Below are 18,477 nucleotides of genomic sequence, written 5' to 3' on the forward strand. Positions count from 1 at the left end.
GGTACGGTACAGTGCCGGAGACGGAGAGAGAGCTGGTGCGGTGCACATGGCACTGGCAGAGTCGCCAGGGACCGGCGGCGCCTTTGACCAACCCTCACTCAGCATGGCGAGATGAATGACCTTGGTGAGAGGAGAGCAGCAGAAGGTGTGTGCAGCACGTCAAAGGCCCAGAACGAGGTACCAGGTGTACAGTGCGGATCCAGCAGCGGCTCCCACTGGGTAAACCGACTCGCCCGTTGGCGGACTGGCTTCCTCGCTGGCTCACCCCGAGAAGGACAGGAGAAAAAAGGCTACTGCTGCACGCAAGCAAAACCACGCTTCCTGGCAAGAGCCACTAAACTCCCTTTGGGGTAGTGGGGGGATCCCTCTAGCTGGAGCGCTGTGCTCTGAGTCGAGTCGAGTCGAAATCCAGCCCGTCGATTGAGTCCAGTCGGTACCTCAGGTACGTACAGCCGCAGCAGGTGTCGAGGTGTGGCATGCCATGCCCTGGCCACGTCCGCAGCGAGCGCCAAGGGGCGTGCGATGGACGGTTCCATTCTGTTTTAGTGCAGGTGTGTGGGGATTGAAGAAAGACTCAGATGGAAAGAAGAGAAAGAGATTCCGGCCTTCTCTTCTCAGCTGTGGGGAGTTGTCGTGTTGTTTTACGGAGAACGGAGTATTCGGAGGACACGGAGAAATGTGTCTTCAATTCGCGGCAGCGCATTCTCTCAGTGCTGAACAGAGCATCAACAAAGGATCCAAAATGCTAACTACTCGCTAGAATCATCTCAAGAGGTTGGTATAAGTCAACCCGAAGCAAATCATGGCGGTCTGCACAAAGGTCAAGAGGCGTAGTCCCTCTAGTCTGCATCTAATCCATCCATTGGATAACCCACTCCCTCCTGACTGCAACCCAAAGCATGGAAGTTTCGACTCTTGGGGATAGGAAGGTAAGCTCCCTATCCAGAATCCAGTCGCGGACTGCGGATTGCGGCCGGCGCATGTTGCTTCGTCTTATTCCTCTCCTCCTAGCTTCTCATCTCATCTCTAGTCCCAATCCTTCCCACTTCCTCTTCTTTTCCCTTGTCAGAGTTCCAATGTTGTCTTTTTACAAGCTAGCTTGGCAAAACAAGTCGGCCGGCAAATGATGGAACGAGTCCCCCCAACCAACGCAGCCTAGCATTGGATATCCTTTCCAAAACCAAACAGCCCAGCCCATGACAAAATGAAACCTAGACGTAACGAAACACACAGTACGCGCCGATACATCCATTCTATCAGCTCCAAAGCAGCAGCAGCAGCTCGTGGCCATCGACAAGCGCTTGCCTTGATCGTACGAAATGACACCACCCTCGCAACTCTAGAACGCCCCAGGACATGAATAACAGCCCACCATGCCACACCCTCACGGCCTTGGCCGCTGAAGCCAGAGCAACTCTCGTCACCTCCCCCTCCCCTTCGTCTCTACCCCGGATTCCTTCTCGAAGAACCTTTTTTTCCTCTGTGCGGTGCGGGGAAAGTTGTCGCGGCCGCATCATCGTTTTGACTTTTTTCTGTTGCTTCTTCTCTTGGCCTTCGTTCCACCGACGTGTTGATTCGCATCGTTGCCAGCCAGCCAAGACTCTTGATATTAGCCAGGGCTGCGACTTTGGATGCCACGAGCCAAGGTCGTGTGCCTACATACGTCTTAACCCACTGCTTAACCTACGCGTCGGGTCCAATCTCTGCCCTGCGGCCCTCACCTTCACCTCGTCGCTCCACCTCGTTGCACCGCAGTCCGTAGTCACCCCACCCAAGCTGCTCGCCCACCCCCAGGAAGAGCTTGTTTTTCGATCTATTCCGGGGCCGGTCCTGAAGCCATCAAGCACATGGCTGACCAGGTCCAAGGCTCCTCCTTTGCCATGCCGCCCTATCCATCCTTGGTTGTTAGTGTCGTCGAGAATCACGATGCTACTGCTGCAGCTGCCGCTGATTAGACCAACAACCGTCGAGCCAACTTGCCAATCACCATCTGCACCTCAGACCTTGGGGCCCCAGATACCCCGGAGCCGCTCTGCGGCCCCCCTTCTCCTCGTCCGCTCCCCGTCTGGGCGTCGAGATCCGTTGTGCGATCACCCAGATTTCCCAAACCAGCCGTCGTACGCACCCTGTCCTGACCTGCATATGCCCTCACTGGACAGACAGTACGCGGGGTGATGTGATGCCACTCGCGGGACGAACGTCCATGCTCTGAGCCCGTCATGGCAGATTTACCCCAGAACCCAGAAGCACAAAACATCCGAGATCTCGAGATTTCCCCAGCTTATCATCAAGCGAACTGCCCATGTTGTGTGAGCTGGCCATTAGTCGTGCGTCACAGCATCTCATCTCGAGTCCGTCCCCAGAAATATTCATCCCGGGTTACAAACGGCCGCCATGCTGTGACCATGTCCTCCCCGCAACCCAGATCTAGCATCATGCTTTAGCATCATGCCGTTCTCCCTCGCCTCTTGTGTGTCTCAAAGTCCTGACTCAACTACACTAACTCTACTCCCAATCCCGTCCGCACGGATCCCGCTACCTCGAACCGTACAGTCTAGGACTGTATACTAGCCAACCAGCCCTGCCTGAGGTGAATCAAGGTCAGCAAGCACAAGAGCTGAGCTACACCGTAGCTAGTGCATGAAATCCGCAGGGCTGGCGCGGATTAGATCAAGGAACACGGCACGCTCACCGCGGTGGGACACGACGTTCCGGAGGTGTCGTTCTTGGCCAAGGGGGCACGTCGTCGTTCTCGTTCGTATCCTTCAGGGCGCAGATCCCCAAGATGCAACGACAGAGTCGTAGCAAATTTCATTCACGGATTCTCGGATTCGCTCACGCGAGCAGGCAGGCAAAGGGCCAAATCTCCATGAGATTCATGGATGCATATCCAGCTGCTCTCACCGTCCGTGCCATGCTAGGCTCAACCCCGTCCACCCCATCTCAACTTGTCAAACGCTGCTAGCTCCGCCGCCTCCCTCAAGCCCTCGAGCGCCCCCTAAGCCTCTCATCCTGGGGGAGCCGCAATGGACCCACTTCGGAGCCGCAATCGTTGCGGACGCAGATCACTGATCCGCAGCTAGTCCGAGACTGTCTGGGCCCTGGAATTGACAACTCGCCGTCTCGAGTCTCGAGCCTCGTTTCTCATTTCGACCTGCGTGTTAGTTGCTGTCCTGTAGGTAACACCGCTTACTTTTTTCTCGCTAGCTGTTCACTTCTCACTTCTCATGACCCTCCTTCTCTCATCAAAGGGGGTTTGTGCGTTCCAGGGGTTCAAACCATCCAGCCCCAAGTCCCGAGTCTCAGGTCTCTGCCCCATCATATCGCAACCCTTCACGACTCGCATCGCATCTAAACTCTCCTGTCCTGCCATGCACTATACCGTACCTACAGTAACTTCACGTAATTATATTCCCACAACCTGGGAGATGGCTCTGGTGCATCAGGAGGCGCAAACTAGAAGCTCGAGCTGGTCGTCATCATCTCCACTGGCCTTGATCAAGTGCAAACTGTACTGTAGTCCGCTCCAAGCCTTGACTCTCTGCCTGCGCCTTCGATCTTCATCGACACGAAACCCTGCGAGCGCGACGCCAGTAGACGAATCCCCGACTTCCGTCTACCTCCCGCAATGCACAGCACAGCAAGGCATCCCCTTTACGCAGTAGCGCGCCCTCCTGCTCGTCCCATCCTCAACGACGGCTCCGTCCTGACGCAATTCGCTTTTTCCAAGCGATCCGCGAAAGGAGAATGCTGGCATCACCTGGTCGGTAGTGGGGATTAGCGCCTGGCGCCCACCGCTTCCGCGCCCTCGCAGCGATCCTTATGTGCAAGCGATTGAGTGAATGAATTAGTGAAGGAAATAAATCCCGTCGCAAAGATCGTGTTTGGGTCTCACAGCTACTGGCGGAGAACTGGGGTGTGCGCCTAGCGCCAAGGGTGTGAGCCCAGTGCCTGCATCTCATCCTTTTTCCTCACGAGAACCACCCGGGGAAAAAGGACGTCGCGGCCAACGAAACAACAGCAAAATCCTCCGCACAGGTCCAAAAGGGTGCTGTATCGTTGTCCTGTACAGTACAGCCCGGCCTCTCTTCCGGCATAATCAACCCTGATCCATGCTCTTGTCAATGCAGCAGTTGCTGACGCTGGTGCCCGGCGCTGGAGCAGATTCAGTGGTTGACACTTAATCAATCGGATCGCTCTCGTGCCGCCGCCCATCTCGTTGCAAAAGAAAAAAGAATGGTTGATCCTTGACGCGCATTCTCATCCACTCGGATAGATTCTGATCAAGCCGACTGCGGCAGATGACATGGCGCAACTCGGTTGGTGATTTGTCCCGAATGTTGCTGCTCAACTGCTGCTGAGGTTACCTGGCGAGCACACTGGTGCGGTCCGTCGCCGGAGCCGAATCTTGGTGCGATTTTGGCACCTCCGAAAAGCGGAAGTTGAGAAACTGTAAAATAGGTCGTTGTGCATACCGCGCCTATTCAATTGATGCAGTCCAAGGCCTTTCTTTGCAGGCACAACGGAAACTGACCGAAACGATAGGTGCCGTAACCGTTCCGGCCAGACGTCAATTCCGTTGTTGGGGTTCTCGGTTGGCTTGTTGGAGAGGAGAGTTGGAGAAGCTGGCCAAATCACACCTCACTTGACGGAACGAGAATGCACCGGAATCTGAGTGCAGAAGTAGCGTCCGAATGTGGGAGTCCCCTGTTGCTTTTGCGAGACGGTGTTGTCGGTCGGTACATGCAGTCTCTCCATCGTGGGGGCGGTCAACGTCGAAGGAACCGTCAGGAGGGCAACTAGTTGCAAGCCGATCACAGATGGACTGCGAATAGAAGCAAGAGGCCGTGATGGCATCGTCATAATGCTATATCAAAGAACCAAATGTCAAGAAATCGGCAACCCGTAGAAGGTGGCCAAGGTAAATGCGGAGCCCCACAACTCGCATAGCCGACCCAACATGGCAATGCTCAACCGAAGCCGAATCGCGGAGGCCAAGGTGTGCTTCGGTCAGCTAAAATCGTCCTCCTCATTGGCTGGAGCGTCAGGCGCCTGTCCGCTTTCGGAAACTTCCATCGATCCGAGATATGCCACCACGTGGTCGTCCGCGAAAAGGTGGGTCCTCTATAACATCCGATGACGCACTTGTTAGTTGTGTCTTCTGTTTGTGGTTCATGGCAGCCAAAAAGCGTTGAGATGTGTGGAGGGAGCTCGGTCACACACCGAGCTCCCAGTTCTTGGGCCTCGGGATGGGTGGACTCGCCAGCCAAAATGCGGAGGAGTTCCTTAGGCTTTTGAGGGGAACATCCGGGGGTGAAGGGAAGAAATCTGGGGAAGGCTGCCAAGATCTCACTGAACTGCCGAGTGGCCAACTTTGACCTTGTTCATGAACCATGGCCATGGGGAATGAGAATTGGCATGCGTCAGTTGAATTCCCAGAATGCCATTTCCTAGTATTGCCATCATCACTCGATCCGGCAATTTCGCCACCCGGTGTTGCTTCAACGTCGAAACTCCAGTAGGGCTGAATGAAACAGACTCTCTGACACGTACCTGTTGCTCCAATGCCTCGGTTGCGCTCTCAAGCACACTAGCCTCAATCTCCCAGAGTGTTTCCGCTGCTCGGATACACTCCTCTCTCACAAGTCCGGCCCGGCGCAACGGGTCCAGTTGATCATGGGAAATCTCGGAGGGGAGGTGCGTCAGCTGGGTAGACACCATCTCGTGCAGGACCGTCACCACTCTAAGCCTAAACACCTGGCAGAGGGGGTGTTGCTCGATGAGAACTTCAAAGTCGTCCGCCCGTGCCGTCACGTCCTGGTCTTGCCAGAACAGCTTTAGCTCCCGCTCTCCGTCCTTCCCCTGCAGCACCCTGAACTCGAGACCATCTTCCTCATTCAGACACATGAGGTAAGCAAAAGGGCTGCGCCAGGTTAGTCTCCCGTCTGACCGAGACAGCTTCAGCGTAGGCGGTGCCTTGAAGATGTGGAGCTTGGCCTTTCCCAGCGGATCGTCGGGGAGGGCCTCCAGAGGCAGGGTCAAGTCGTGGACAGCCGAGTCTCGGTCAATGAACCCGTAGCTGAAGAGCATCTCTGCAGGGGACTTTTCTCCGTACGAGATGGACACCTCTTCCCCGCCTGTCACCTCCACGCCTGGCCGCAGCAGTAGCACGATATCATCCTTGTCGTCCTCCTCATAGTATGCAGTCGGATTATGTGAGTGGTTGGCCATGTCGAGACCAGGGACCATGGCGTCCCCAGCTCGGGGAAGTTCCAGGCAACGGGAACGATACAGTGCATCGATCAAGATCCAATCTTGGATAGTGGCTGTCTCCTTCTCCCAAAAAAGCGAGTTCCAAAACGCCAGCCCCGAGGATTTTTCGCGGAGTTCATCAAACTCGCTGTTAAGTGCCGCAAGCTTAGCCTCGAGCGCAGCCTGGAGCAATTCGTTAGGGTCCTTTTGTCCAACCATGGGGAAATTCTCCGACAATCATCATATCCGCCATGAAATGATTGCGGTTCCGCAATCAAAGAGGCTAGGCGTCAACGCAAGTCTGGGGAAACACTCACCTCTAGCGATGTGCCCTGCAGGAGAGCTCGCTCAACTTCCGACCACATTGTTGGTACGGGGACATGGCGAGGCAGAAACTTCAAGTACTCGGTCCACGGCGTCGAAGCAGGTCCCCGAGATCCGGAGGGACCTTTGTGGGAGAGAATGAGGTGCGTCAGGAGATACAATAGGATGTCCTTCCTCGTAGACTTGGCAGTGTCAGCAGTTGCCTACACCACTAATAACCTCTCTTGTTCTTCCTGGGGAAAGGCTCGAGATGCTGAAGGTGTTACCTGATGTCCTGCAACATCGAGAAGTTGACGGAAGTTCTGGTCAACCTTGGTGTACTCCTCAATGGCAGCTGCTGATAGGACCAAGTCGTGGGGAATGCGAAGCAGCTGTACTGGGTCGTGATCGGTGTCTTTGCCCTCATCTTGACCTCCAATTGCGGTTTCAGTCCTAGCTCTTTCGCCGTCTTTTCCATCTCTAGTTGATAAACCCTCTCCTTTCCCATTGGCGTTTGATGTCGTTTCCTTGGTTGGCTGTGCTGTCGTTGTCGTTGTCGTCTTCAAGTCCCTCGCTGCCACCAAACCAATTCCCTTCACATCCGTCTCCCTCAGCTCGGCATTGGTGAAATCCACATCGTTAAGTCGCGCCCAGGCGGGAAAGGACGTAATTGATAGTGGCGGGCTCGATGCCATGGCAAGAAGCAGAGCAAAAAAAAAGAGGCTCAAGCAGAATCAAGGCGGGAAAAACCTCTTAATAAAACAAGCGCACCTTATCGTGGCTTCTTCCTTGCACCTTGGTTGAATGACTTGAATGGCTGAGCGGGCAGGTACGTAGAGGAGATTGATGTCCGGCGGTTATGTCCCGCTTACGGCCGCCGGGCACGATATTCCGACCCACTTCAGCCTCCTTGGCTGAGCACCAAATTTGCGTCAAGAGGCCTTCCATTCGATGGCATCGCCGCCTCATGGCCCTGCTGCGTTGCCTATTACATACAAACAATCCCCGCACAAGCCTGTAACCTCGGGCAAGACAAGGGCGAGAACGCACTGGAAGCGCTTGTACAGCGGCAGGAACTGAAAACTCGCGCTGCCTGGGCCTTGTTCTTGGTCTTGGCCCTCCTCTAGCATTTGTCCTCGGCTCTTGATCCCTCAAGCGCGCGCCGGACCAAGCCCGTTCGCCGCCGGCTGCCGTGTCTTGCATCTCGGAGACTCGGTCTTACGTCCCCTGCTTCTTACTTGAGCCTCGCTCGACTCGGACACCTGGTTCCCGATCCTCCCTCTCTCCTCTTCCGTCATGCCTCGCGATCCGCTTATCGGCCTCGTGGGAAAGCCCTCGGCTGGAAAGAGCTCGACGCTCAACAGCTTGACCGACGCCTCCTCTAAAGTTGGTTGGTACAAAGACCCTAGCCAAAGCTGCCGCAGCTCGGCGCTGATCGCAACTTTTACATAGGCAACTTTCCGTATGTCTCCTTCATGAAGCCCGCGCCTTCTGTGTAAGCTGTTTCCTCTCTGGAAGCTGACCTTGGTCTTCAGATTCACTACTATTGATCCTCAGCGAGCGATTGGCTACCTCCAGATCGAATGCGCCTGCGCCCGGCACCACGTATCAGATAGATGCAAGCCCAACTACGGCGCATGCGTTGATGGCCGACGTTCTGTGCCTATCGAGCTTCTCGATGTCGCCGGTCTCGTCCCCGGCGCCCACGAAGGCCGTGGCCTGGGCAACAAGTTCCTCGACGACCTGCGCCATGCCGATGCGCTGATCCACGTCGTTGACGCCTCCGGTACAGTTGATGCTGAGGGCAAGGAAACAAGAGGCTACGATCCCTCGGTAGATATTGCATGGCTACGAAGCGAGATTGTGGCCTGGGTTCTCGGCAACCTCATGCAGCGATGGGGATCAATCCGGCGAAGGCATCAAGCTATCAAGGCAACGGCGACAGAGACGCTACAAGCCCAATTCTCTGGATACGGTGCGACGTCGACTATCGTGAACAGGGCGCTGGATCGCTGCGGGATCAAGGAGCCTCTGGAAGACTGGAGCGATGAGACGGTCGAGCGTGTGGTCAACGCCTTCATCGACGAGAAGTTCCCGACAGTCATCGCGCTCAACAAGATTGATCATCCAGACGCCGATAAGAACATCGCCAAGATCGCCAAGCAGCAGGATCCAAACACCATCGTGCTATGTTCAGCCATCTCAGAGATCTTCCTACGAAAGATGGCCAAGCAGGGCTACATCAAGTATGTCGAGGGCAGTGAGTTCATCGACACCAAGGAGGACCTGATTGAGCAGGGCGACCCTACCGGCGGTGGCCTCAAGGACCTGGACGAGAAGAACCGCAACCGCATCGAAAACCTCAAGGACATGGTCCTCTACCGATTCGGATCCACGGGTGTCGTCCAAGTCTTGTCAAAGGCTGCCGAGCTGCTGGGTCTGGTGCCCGTCTTTCCGGTCAGGAACACCACCACCTTCACCTCTGGCGCCTCCGAGTCCAAGTTCGTCTTCCGAGACTGTGTTCTTGTCAAGAAAGGCAGCACCGTCGGCGATGTGGCCCGCAAGATCATGGGTGATGCGCCCATTGCGTTTGTCGAAGGTGCTGGAAACATCCGAGTATCTGAAGACGATGTCGTGGCTGTGGGGAAGAACGACGTAGGTCTATCTCGTTCTTAGCCTTGCTGAGCTTGTGCTAACCATTCGTAGATTTTATCATTCAAGGTTGGTAGGGCGTGAGTGTCCTGCTTAGGCACCGCTGAGCCAACCATATCATGAGATCCGAGTTATAATGATACATGTCCGTTCGAGGTTGTAGATATACGGGGAGGCGTTGGGATCGTTATTATTAGACTCGGACACAAAAAAAAAAAGTCTGGTATAGAATTTGGGGGCTCGGCCTAGAAAAGCATTCAAACAAAACAGTTGCTCAGGGCAGACTCATGGGTGGTGTTGTAATAGACAGGGCTCTTCCTATAAGATAGGCTAACAAACCCAACATCCAATTGAAGCGTAGCTACCACGCAACGCATGTAGTCCAGTTTCTCGCAAACTTGAGCCAGGAACTGTGCTGTCAGGGGCTCTTCTCGGCCCAATCCTCTCATAATCCATACATTCCTCCGTACAGCCCTTTCATAGGGGTATCTTCAAACACGACTTTCTTGACCGGTACAAAAACCACTCAAACTTATTCCTCGATTGGCAGAGGCCATTGTCGTGGTCTCTCTCCCCAGACAAGCTCCACGTTGTACTTGGCAGCCAGTCCACGGAGCTGGTCCAGCGCAATACCCTGCACTGTGGTCTGGTAAATCTTCCGCAGGTGCGTGACCTTCAAGATGGCCTCAATCACGGTGCCGAATTCGGGTCCCTCGTAGTGGACAGAGTTGATCTCGATGACCTCGAGGTTGGGGAAGGTAGCCAGGAAGCTTGGTAGAGGCAGGTCGTCATCGTTCTTTGGATATGAACGGAATCTGAACTCAAAGATGCCCAGACACCTGATAGACCCGGCGCTGCGCAACCATGCATGTTTGCGGAGATGTTCGACACTTATTAATCCTTGGGGGGTGCCAAAGGGCTCGAGCGGGAAGACTATGTCAAGTGTGTGAAGCTTGCGAGCTTCGATGGCATCGCTGAGGACCGCTTGGAGTTTCGAGGGCGGGATCAGCGCTCGAGTGAGTCGCAAAGAGTGCAGGTTTTTGTACTGGTTACCATGGTTGAACTCGTCACTGTCCATTGTCGCGGGCTCCTGGTTTAGCATGTTGGACAGCATCCTCAGACCAAGCGGCCCATGCTCGTCGTACTTCCAGCGAAAGTCGAAGTCGACGTACTGCAATGTGTCTCCCTGACGTATCGAAGCTAGCTTCTGGATGGTTTCTGCCGTTTCAGGGTCAGAGTCTGTGGAGCCATTCACTATAACCACGTTGAGATTTGGCCAAAATTGGTCCAGCTCGGTGTCTTCAGGCTGACGCCCTGACAGTTGCACGTCGCTGAGCCAGAGTTGCCGAATACGTGGTGCCCCAGCTGCAATGGTCCACTATGTATTGTTAGCCAGGTATCTTCACGGTGATCGGGGAGCTTACAATTCCCAATCGAATAGGGTTGGGTTTATTCTGTTCTTCGATTCGCAGATATTGCAGGTTGGGTAGGCTTGGAAACCCAAATGTTGTGGTCGTTCCGACTTGCGGCAGGCCACGGATGTGAAGGTTCTGTATGCTCTCAGAAGCCTGTGTTAACAGTGGCTCCAGGATGTGAGGTTTTCCAACGAGTATTTCGTCAAGGAAGACGCGGTTGATCTTCTTGAAGAATCCGTTCACCATCGGAATCTGCAGGTCCTCTTCAGTGTTGCCTCGCAGAACAAGGGACTCGAGGTTCTTTGACCCTTGCAGGAGAGTATTAAGCTTTTGTTGTGTGAGACGGAATCGCAGCACGCTATCAATGACAATTTGCCGGACATCGTTTCCAGAGTAGGAGATGAGTTTCTTGAGAGAGGCGGTACTGGGAGCATATCGGTGAGGAAACTGTCTTGTGAATAGCAAAGCCCGCCAGAACCGCTCGTTGCCCCGGCTTGTGAGGTATTGCCGCCAGCCCTTTGAGACGTGGAGACATCGCACGATGGTAGCGAAGTCGAGATACTGAAAGATGCGCTGCACAATCTCCCTGGGGTTCCTTAGAGGATCCCGGCGATAATACCGAACATGTAGCGGTTGTCTTGCAGAATGGAGTTTCTATGATCCGGTTAACAGTCGGTTTTTGCACGACACTCTTGCAGCGGAATCCTACCTGGAACTTTGGCGATTCTGCGAGTTGATGTTTGTTTCCAACCTCGATGCCAGCAGTGTAGACATGCCATGCGAATTCGTGTTTCTTCTGGAGGCGCGCGATCTTGCCCAGCCGCAGATATCCCTGCCCATGTCAATAACCAGCAAGACCAAGATCGTCAGCTTCTTACATCTGGAAGACGAGGCGCCAGCTCAAGAATCCACTCAGCATCTCTCCGCGCTCGGTCAAGCTCCTGGAGCGCCTCCCAGGTGGCTGCGCGGTAGTCGAGCGCCTGGATGTGGTGTTTGTTGTCGCACTTGTTGAACATCTTGCCTACGGGGCACTTGCAGGTGTACATGGCCTCGTTGAAGATGGAGCCGCCCTCCTGGGCCACCTTTTCGAAGTCCTTGCAGCTGCAGCGCTCCCGCCTCGTCTGACGGCTGCAGGGACACAGCTTCATTGCCTGTGGGATGGTCAGCAGCTACATTGGATTGTATGTAGTCGGCGTTCTCACTCTTGTAAACTGCTCGAGGGCGGGCTTGAAGCGCTTGGCTCCATAGTGCTGGCGACCTGCAGCAATAGCTGCTTCTGGTGTTTTGGGGTTTTCAGAAGCCATGATTTCGCGACGTAGTCCGGGATCGGAAGCCACACCAACCCAATTGAGGTTGCCAGCTGAGTTGTAGAAGTTTCAAGGTTTCATTGAAGGAGGAACCAGATATGCAGTTGCAGCTCTTGGCGAAGTGGCCGAATGGATCCAAGGACCAGGTCTGCGTTGCTTGTCAACTCAAGTCCCTAAGCTCTCCATAAATACTGTATATCTCAAGCTACCCGAGTGGCGAGGTTGGGTCATGGAATGTCCGAGCAACGATATTTCCAAGACAAGGAGCGAGGTCGTTGCCATTAGAGGCTCTAGGGTTGTCTCACCTGGTGATGGGCATGGGGGAGCTTGACTTGGTACGGCGCGATCGGCGTGCGTGCCACGAGGGAGGAAGCGCTAAAATGACCTACGTCGCGCGTGGCTGTCACTTTTGCTATTTCCTCTCTTGGGTGATGGCGCTGGCTCTTTACATGGGGTGACGATAATAGGAGAGTTGATCTCGTTGTTGAGCTTCTCTTTCGCGTGTGTAAATCGATGGAGTGAAGGTACAGTAAGGTAGCTCAGCAACGCGCTGCACCTATCAAGTGGCCCCGCTTTTCTCCTCGCCTACCTACCCTACACCAACGATCATCACCACCAGCTCTACCTCCAAATACCATCCCGCAGTGCCACCACGTTTTTCGGGCTTTCTTGCGTATTTGCTTTTGTTTCTTTTAAACAGGTCATCCTAATATTGGTGCCTAAGGTGACATTGAAAAGGCTGATAATCATTCACTAAGACAATGCCAGGCATGATCAGCAAGCCTCAACTCCACCCTTAATAACACTATCACGCTCTTCACAACTCTCGAAGCCTCATCCCGCGCTCTCGTATTCGGAGCTGCAGATAATCCCAAGCCACTGACTTAATCTAGCATTTCATCCCTTGGATCGTGGTCTGCCCACGTTTCTTCCCACAGTCTTTCGAGAAGACGTGCTGCCCCCACTGTCTCCAACCGCGCTGCATCCCACATCACATATCCCCAATGTCGGATCTCATCTGGGATATAGTCTCCATACAGCTTGCTATAGGACTCGTTCCATAGCATCGTCCATGCCAACGGAGGACATAACTCTTTGTCCCCTAGAAAAGGTATATGATCCCGTCGCTTCTGGTTATCGTCGCGCGACGCAGCATCCTCTCGATGCCGCCTCTTCTGAGCAGCCTTGCTCAGGATTGCGTCTTCAAGAAATGATCCCCCAAACCAAACAACTGAGCTCCCAATAAGGACGGAGAGATACTCATCATCCCTGGTCAAGATAGTGTGAAGGATGGGAAGACCTTGTGAAATAGTGCTCTTCAAGAGGGCGGTCCTAATTGCTAGAGTATAGTAAGGTATTAGCAGGATGTTTTAGAGGCAGAAGACGGCACCAACATACCAGTATCGCCCAGATCATAACCGTCTTCTGGATCCGGTACCTTTCGTGGCCTTGTTTTTGCACCATCTCCAGCGGTGCACCACCAAACAGCCTCAAATACGCGCTCAAACCGTTCGTTGGCAAACGAGTAAATGCACCCCATCTCTTCAATCTCCCATGGCTCAAGCAGACTGATGTAGTCGGTCAGGATACGCATCGTTCGCCCGTTCCTGCTCAAAGTAGATGATTCTGGAAGGTTTGCCATGGTGAACAAATTGCAACACAGTTGAAATCGGTAAAGTCCTCTGATCAATCGAGCCTGTTCGACCTGGCTTAGTGGTTCTTGACCGACAATCCCGCCCGTCTGCTCATCTAGGACCTCTAGGACATGTCGAATGTAGAGCTGCATGATGGGTTCGACAGTAGAATAATGGAATGCGGCGATCCCGACAGCTAGGTTCTCGGTGACACTCTTCCTGAGGATTGAGTAGGAACCGGACGCCGGTTGATGCATGTAGGCCTGACTGAAGTTGGAGATAGTTTCGTCATTCGTAATACTGGGAAACTTGGATGACCTGGCAGTTTGGTAAACCCAATATGCATCCAGGACAGTCCTCCCAAGAGTTCTTTCTAGACACAGGGATAGGATAGAGCGACGCTCCAGGACATACTGGCGGTAAAAGACTGGAGAAGCGTGGACCACGTTGCGCAGAGAGGAGAGGTCAAGCGTAGTGAGGAGTTCATGCCGTACCTCCGGTGGCAGATTCTCAACCATGGCGTCTGACGTGTATGTAGAGTGTGTTGTTTCCATGTCGAGATCGGCCACCAGAAACCGGAATGTTTCGTGGCCGAGAGAAGTTGTCCCGAAAAGCAACGAAGAAACTTGGGGAAAACCGAAAGGTTGCGGGGTGAGGGGCAGCCATGTCACACAAGCCGGAGAAGGGACAGTTGCCAATATCCTGATGCACAAATGGTGACACAGCTGGATTGGATTTATGCCCAACACGCCACCAACTCGTCCGGATGGAGATCGTAGCCAAGACGAGAGGGGCTGTCGTCCCTATCATGTTGCTCAACCTCTATTCTCTTTCTCGTAGGCTGATAGTTGCGGACATGAAGCCTCTGACGCCGTTGCTGAGCCAGCATTCTTCGCCGTCGGTAAGAGATTTGACATTCACTGCCTTCTCAACTGCCAATCCTCTGTTTGCGATGTCAGTACCAAATAGTCAGTTGGCTGGGCAAGCCTACCTCTCTAATGCCCAACGCCTCGAGGTTCCATCTTGGCCACCACTACCTTCATCCCAGCTAAACTTGGACGAGATGGGAGGTGTAACCCAACGACCATCCCTCCAGAAGTAAGGAGTAGTCCTAGTCCCTTCCATCACAGACCCGTCATCTTGATTAATGACGAGTACTTCTGCGAGATCTGCTGGAGAAATGCCAGCTCTTTGACTGGCAGCGTCGTACATGGCCCTTTTCGTGGTCTTGAAATGGGTATACTCGGACCTTGAGGTTGAGGCCTGATCTACGAGGAGAGCATAGTTGGGGGATTTTCTCGGTTCGTCTGCCGACGAACTTGAGGACGGGGCGGGCAGTCGGCGTGGTAACAAGTTTTCCAAGGGTGCCTCGGGAACGTTGAACTTCTCGACCCTGATGTCCCCTTCACGAGACACCACAATTCTCAGTCGCAGAGCGGTCCCTGGAGGTGACCCAACGGCCTCGTCTATCAACTGAGCAAGGCACTGAAGTCCACTGACACCTGACAGTCGATCAATGGCTGGATGCCAGTTCCAATGTGTTGCTGCCCTGAGTAGACGATCACGATGAAAGTCGAGCATATAGAGCGGCGACTCATTTTCAAAGTTCCAGCCTTCGCCATTGAGCCCATGTTGTCGAAGCTTTTGAAGCTTTGGATCGTACCTCATTGAGGTGAAGAGGGAAAATTCGTCACTCATTTTGTCAATGACTTGCCCGAGAACTGGCTTCAAAGATAGATGATTGCTGTTTGATGAGGTGGGGTTGATGCGGTTCAGTTAACATTAGTCAGGTACTCGGAAGTTTAGCGACGGGACTCAACCTCCGGTCTAGTACGAGGTGGGTGGGCATGTATCTGGGCTCTGAAAACTCGTAACCTGCTAAACTAGGCGGATCACTACAAGATTGGCTATCTAACTGAAACATACAGTATGTACTTACACCTATGTGCAGATAATCCAGCTTGCAAGTGACAGAAGTCCGAGGGTTCTGTGCCCTAGGCACCAATTGACTATCCGTACGGCACACCCCTCTCAATGATGATGACGCTATTGAAGTTCTGGCAGCTGTATCGAATTGGCATTGGCCAAGTCCCATCCTCTAGATGGACTAGATCAGTCGCTACTTGCTCAACTAGCCGATTGGATCGCAATTGCTCGGATCGGCTCTAGACCAGTGCGGCGGCATCACGTATCTTATCGTGTCAAAACCCCCCGCAACAAGTCACCTCATTCTTGACGTAAATCGCCAGACCGCTTGAAGCCGGCGGTAGGGGCCGCAAACAGACGATGCAATCTCTTGGCCGTCTCAAGAACCCATGTCGGCTGAGCCGAGAAGGAACAAGGTCCGTGTGTATAGGACGTGTGGTGTTTATGTTCTGACTTGGTGGGATGTTCTGGTCTGGTAGGTTCTTAAAGCCGGCGTCATCCGAGTGCCTCAGGCATACGTCAGTCAATCCATCCACCATCCATCCTTCAGCAGGTGCTGGAACTAACCGGAAAAACTTTCAGTGGGCCCCGGCCCGCAGTCTTGCTGGAGCCAGCGCCAAATTTCAAAGACGGCCGTCAGCTTTTTTTGCGCGTGCTCCAGCTCGCCGTAGCTACCACTCCATTGCCTGTATTACCGCGCCCATACATCATCGGCTTCCCGACTGCTTCTACCGCATCGACGGCCTCGATTCCATCCTCACCTCCCGCCGGTCCCCTTAATCGTCCATAGGCCTCGTCATGTCGGCTCCGACTCCGTCAATGCCTCCGGGCAACCCCACGGCTATCCCTGTCGACCCTTCCTCTGGAGTCTGGGACCGGATAACAAACTGGGTCTCAGAGAACAAGGCCGTTGTCTACACCATTGCCGGTGTCTCCGTCGTTGTTACGGGCGCCGGTATCGTCTACTACCTCTCTGATGTATGTCTTGTCAACCCCGCTTCGACATTGCTGCTGCTGCTGCTCCCGCCCACTAGTTGGTGCGGGCTGGCTGGCTGTAGCATCGAACCATTTCCTCGTCATGATGAATCTCAAACTGACGTCCCGCCCCAATCTCTAGTCCTCCAAAGACACATCCCCCAAGCTCAGCAAGAAGGAGAGGAGAAAGCGCAAGGAGGCTGAGCGCAAGGCTGCTGAGACCAAAGAGACCCCCTCCACCGGTGCATCTCAACCCAAGCCCGTGACTGCCGAGAGCGAGCCGGAGCTGCCCGAGATCAATGAGGAGACAGTCGCTACTCTCACCCAGCAGCAGCGTGATGAGTATGCCGCAAAGCTGAAGCAGGCCGGTAACAAGGCCTACGGCGACAAGGCCTATAACAAGGCCATTGACCTCTACTCCAAGGCTATCCTCTGCAAGGCCGATCCCGTCTTCTACTCCAACCGAGCCGCCTGCCATAGCGCCATGAGCGAATGGGACCAGGTCATTGAGGATACCACCGCTGCCATCAGCATGGACCCCGAGTACGTCAAGGCCATCAACCGCCGCGCCACCGCCTACGAGCACCAGAAGAAGTACTCCGAGGCCCTGCTCGACTTCACTGCGTCATGCATCATCGACAACTTCAAGAGCGAGTCCACCGCCCAGGCCGTCGAGAGGCTTCTCAAGACCTTTGCCGAACAAAAGGCCAAGGAGATGATGGCCTCCCGACCGCCTAAGCTGCCCAGCCCCATCTTTGTCGGCAACTACCTTCAGAGCTTCCGCCCTAAGCCCCGACCTGCCGGCCTCGAGGAGTCGGAGGAGCTGGACCCCGAAACCGGCAAGGGACAGATGCAGATTGGACTCGAGGCCCTGGAGAAGAAGACTGGCGATGGCTACGAGGAGGCGCGACAGGCGTTCGAGAAGGCTCTGGAGCTTGGCGATCTCGGCGAGTATGAGGCGCTCGCCTACAACATGAGGGGTACTTTCCGCACTCTTCTCGGCAACCATGCCGATGCCACCAACGACTTCGACAAGAGTATCGAGCTTGACCCCTCCATGACCCAGAGCTATATCAAGCGGGCGAGCATCAGCCTGGAGCTTGGCGAGCCCGATAAGGCCGAGGCCGAGTTCGCCAAGGCCCTGGAGCAGGATAACAACGACCCCGACGTCTACTACCACCGTGCTCAGGCTCACTTCATCAAGGGCGACCTTGCCGATGCCCAGAAGGACTACCAGAAGTCTATTGATCTCGACAAGGATTTCATCTTCTCTCACATCCAGCTCGGTGTCACCCAGTACAAGATGGGCTCAATCGCATCCTCTATGGCTACGTTCCGACGATGCATTAAGAACTTCCCCAAGGTGCCCGATGTCTACAACTACTACGGCGAGCTGCTCCTCGACCAGGGCAACTTCTCGGAAGCCGTCGAGAAGTTCGACACTGCCATGGAGATGGAGAAGCAGACCAAGCCCATGTCGATGAACGTGCTGCCCCTCATCAACAAGGCCCTCGCCCTCTTCCAATGGAAGCAAGACTTTAAGGAGGCTGAGGCTCTCTGCCAGAAGGCCCTTATCAGTAAGTACCCCTAGTGATGTCGGTTTGAGTATGATCTAACTGTCATCTAGTCGACCCTGAGTGTGATATTGCCGTCGCCACCATGGCTCAGCTCCTCCTTCAGCAGAACAACGTGCCCGCTGCCCTCAAGTACTTTGAACGCGCCGCAGAGCTTGCCCGAACCGAGGGCGAGATCGTCAACGCCTTGTCATATGCTGAGGCGACCCGAACACAAGTCCAGGTCACCGAGAAGTACCCCAAGCTGGCAGCCAAGCTGGCGGGTGGTGGTCCCGGTGGACTCCGAATGGGTCCCCAATAAATCTGAACGTGATATAAATGACAAAAGATGGCCGGAACGGCGTGTACGTGTACGAAATTTGGGAGCAACGACGTGACCAAGAGGAAGGGAGGGAACGGAAAGATGTCGAAACCGGACGGAATGCGGGACTGGCATGAT

At 54.4% G+C, this 18,477-nt stretch overlaps 5 protein-coding genes and 1 pseudogene across 6 annotated transcripts, besides 1 other annotated feature; 2 read left to right on the forward strand and 4 right to left on the reverse strand.

Moving 5' to 3' along the window:
- Positions 1 to 5,010: 5,010 nt before the first annotated feature.
- On the reverse strand, positions 5,011 to 7,265 carry NCS54_00690000 (SET domain-containing protein; the record flags this gene model as incomplete). Its single annotated transcript, XM_053152342.1, has 4 exons — positions 6,843 to 7,265; positions 6,570 to 6,758; positions 5,554 to 6,435; positions 5,011 to 5,124 (listed from the first exon to the last, which is right to left on the reverse strand). Exons 1-4 carry the CDS (start codon positions 7,248 to 7,250, stop codon positions 5,011 to 5,013), a joined length of 1,593 nt encoding a protein of 530 aa, XP_053008317.1. The 5' UTR covers positions 7,251 to 7,265.
- A 586-nt stretch (positions 7,266 to 7,851) lies between these two features.
- On the forward strand, positions 7,852 to 9,291 carry NCS54_00690100 (Putative GTP-binding protein; the record flags this gene model as incomplete). The annotated part of the gene is made up of 4 exons (XM_053152343.1): positions 7,852 to 7,945; positions 8,008 to 8,017; positions 8,091 to 9,210; positions 9,262 to 9,291. 4 exons carry the CDS (start codon positions 7,852 to 7,854, stop codon positions 9,289 to 9,291), a joined length of 1,254 nt encoding a protein of 417 aa, XP_053008318.1.
- Positions 9,292 to 9,739: 448 nt separating this feature from the next.
- NCS54_00690200 (F-box domain-containing protein) lies at positions 9,740 to 11,926 on the reverse strand (the record flags this gene model as incomplete). The annotated part of the gene is made up of 5 exons (XM_053152344.1): positions 9,740 to 10,585; positions 10,632 to 11,276; positions 11,332 to 11,454; positions 11,501 to 11,773; positions 11,825 to 11,926. 5 exons carry the CDS (start codon positions 11,924 to 11,926, stop codon positions 9,740 to 9,742), a joined length of 1,989 nt encoding a protein of 662 aa, XP_053008319.1.
- Positions 11,927 to 12,813: 887 nt separating this feature from the next.
- On the reverse strand, positions 12,814 to 14,117 carry NCS54_00690300 (Hypothetical protein; the record flags this gene model as incomplete). Its single annotated transcript, XM_053152345.1, has 2 exons — positions 12,814 to 13,268; positions 13,328 to 14,117. The coding sequence occupies 2 exons, from the start codon at positions 14,115 to 14,117 to the stop codon at positions 12,814 to 12,816; spliced, it is 1,245 nt and encodes a 414-aa protein (XP_053008320.1).
- Positions 14,118 to 14,385: 268 nt separating this feature from the next.
- On the reverse strand, positions 14,386 to 15,261 carry NCS54_00690400 (Hypothetical protein; the record flags this gene model as incomplete). Its single annotated transcript, XM_053152346.1, has 2 exons — positions 14,386 to 14,506; positions 14,555 to 15,261. 2 exons carry the CDS (start codon positions 15,259 to 15,261, stop codon positions 14,386 to 14,388), a joined length of 828 nt encoding a protein of 275 aa, XP_053008321.1.
- A 1,020-nt stretch (positions 15,262 to 16,281) lies between these two features.
- NCS54_00690500 lies at positions 16,282 to 18,339 on the forward strand (annotated as a pseudogene). Its single transcript has 3 exons — positions 16,282 to 16,467; positions 16,607 to 18,041; positions 18,092 to 18,339.
- Positions 16,282 to 18,339: a sequence feature.
- Positions 18,340 to 18,477: the final 138 nt, after the last annotated feature.

Source organism: Fusarium falciforme, chromosome 5, assembly GCF_026873545.1.
Source record: "Fusarium falciforme chromosome 5, complete sequence".
In the NCBI taxonomy this organism is placed as follows: domain Eukaryota; kingdom Fungi; phylum Ascomycota; class Sordariomycetes; order Hypocreales; family Nectriaceae; genus Fusarium; species Fusarium falciforme.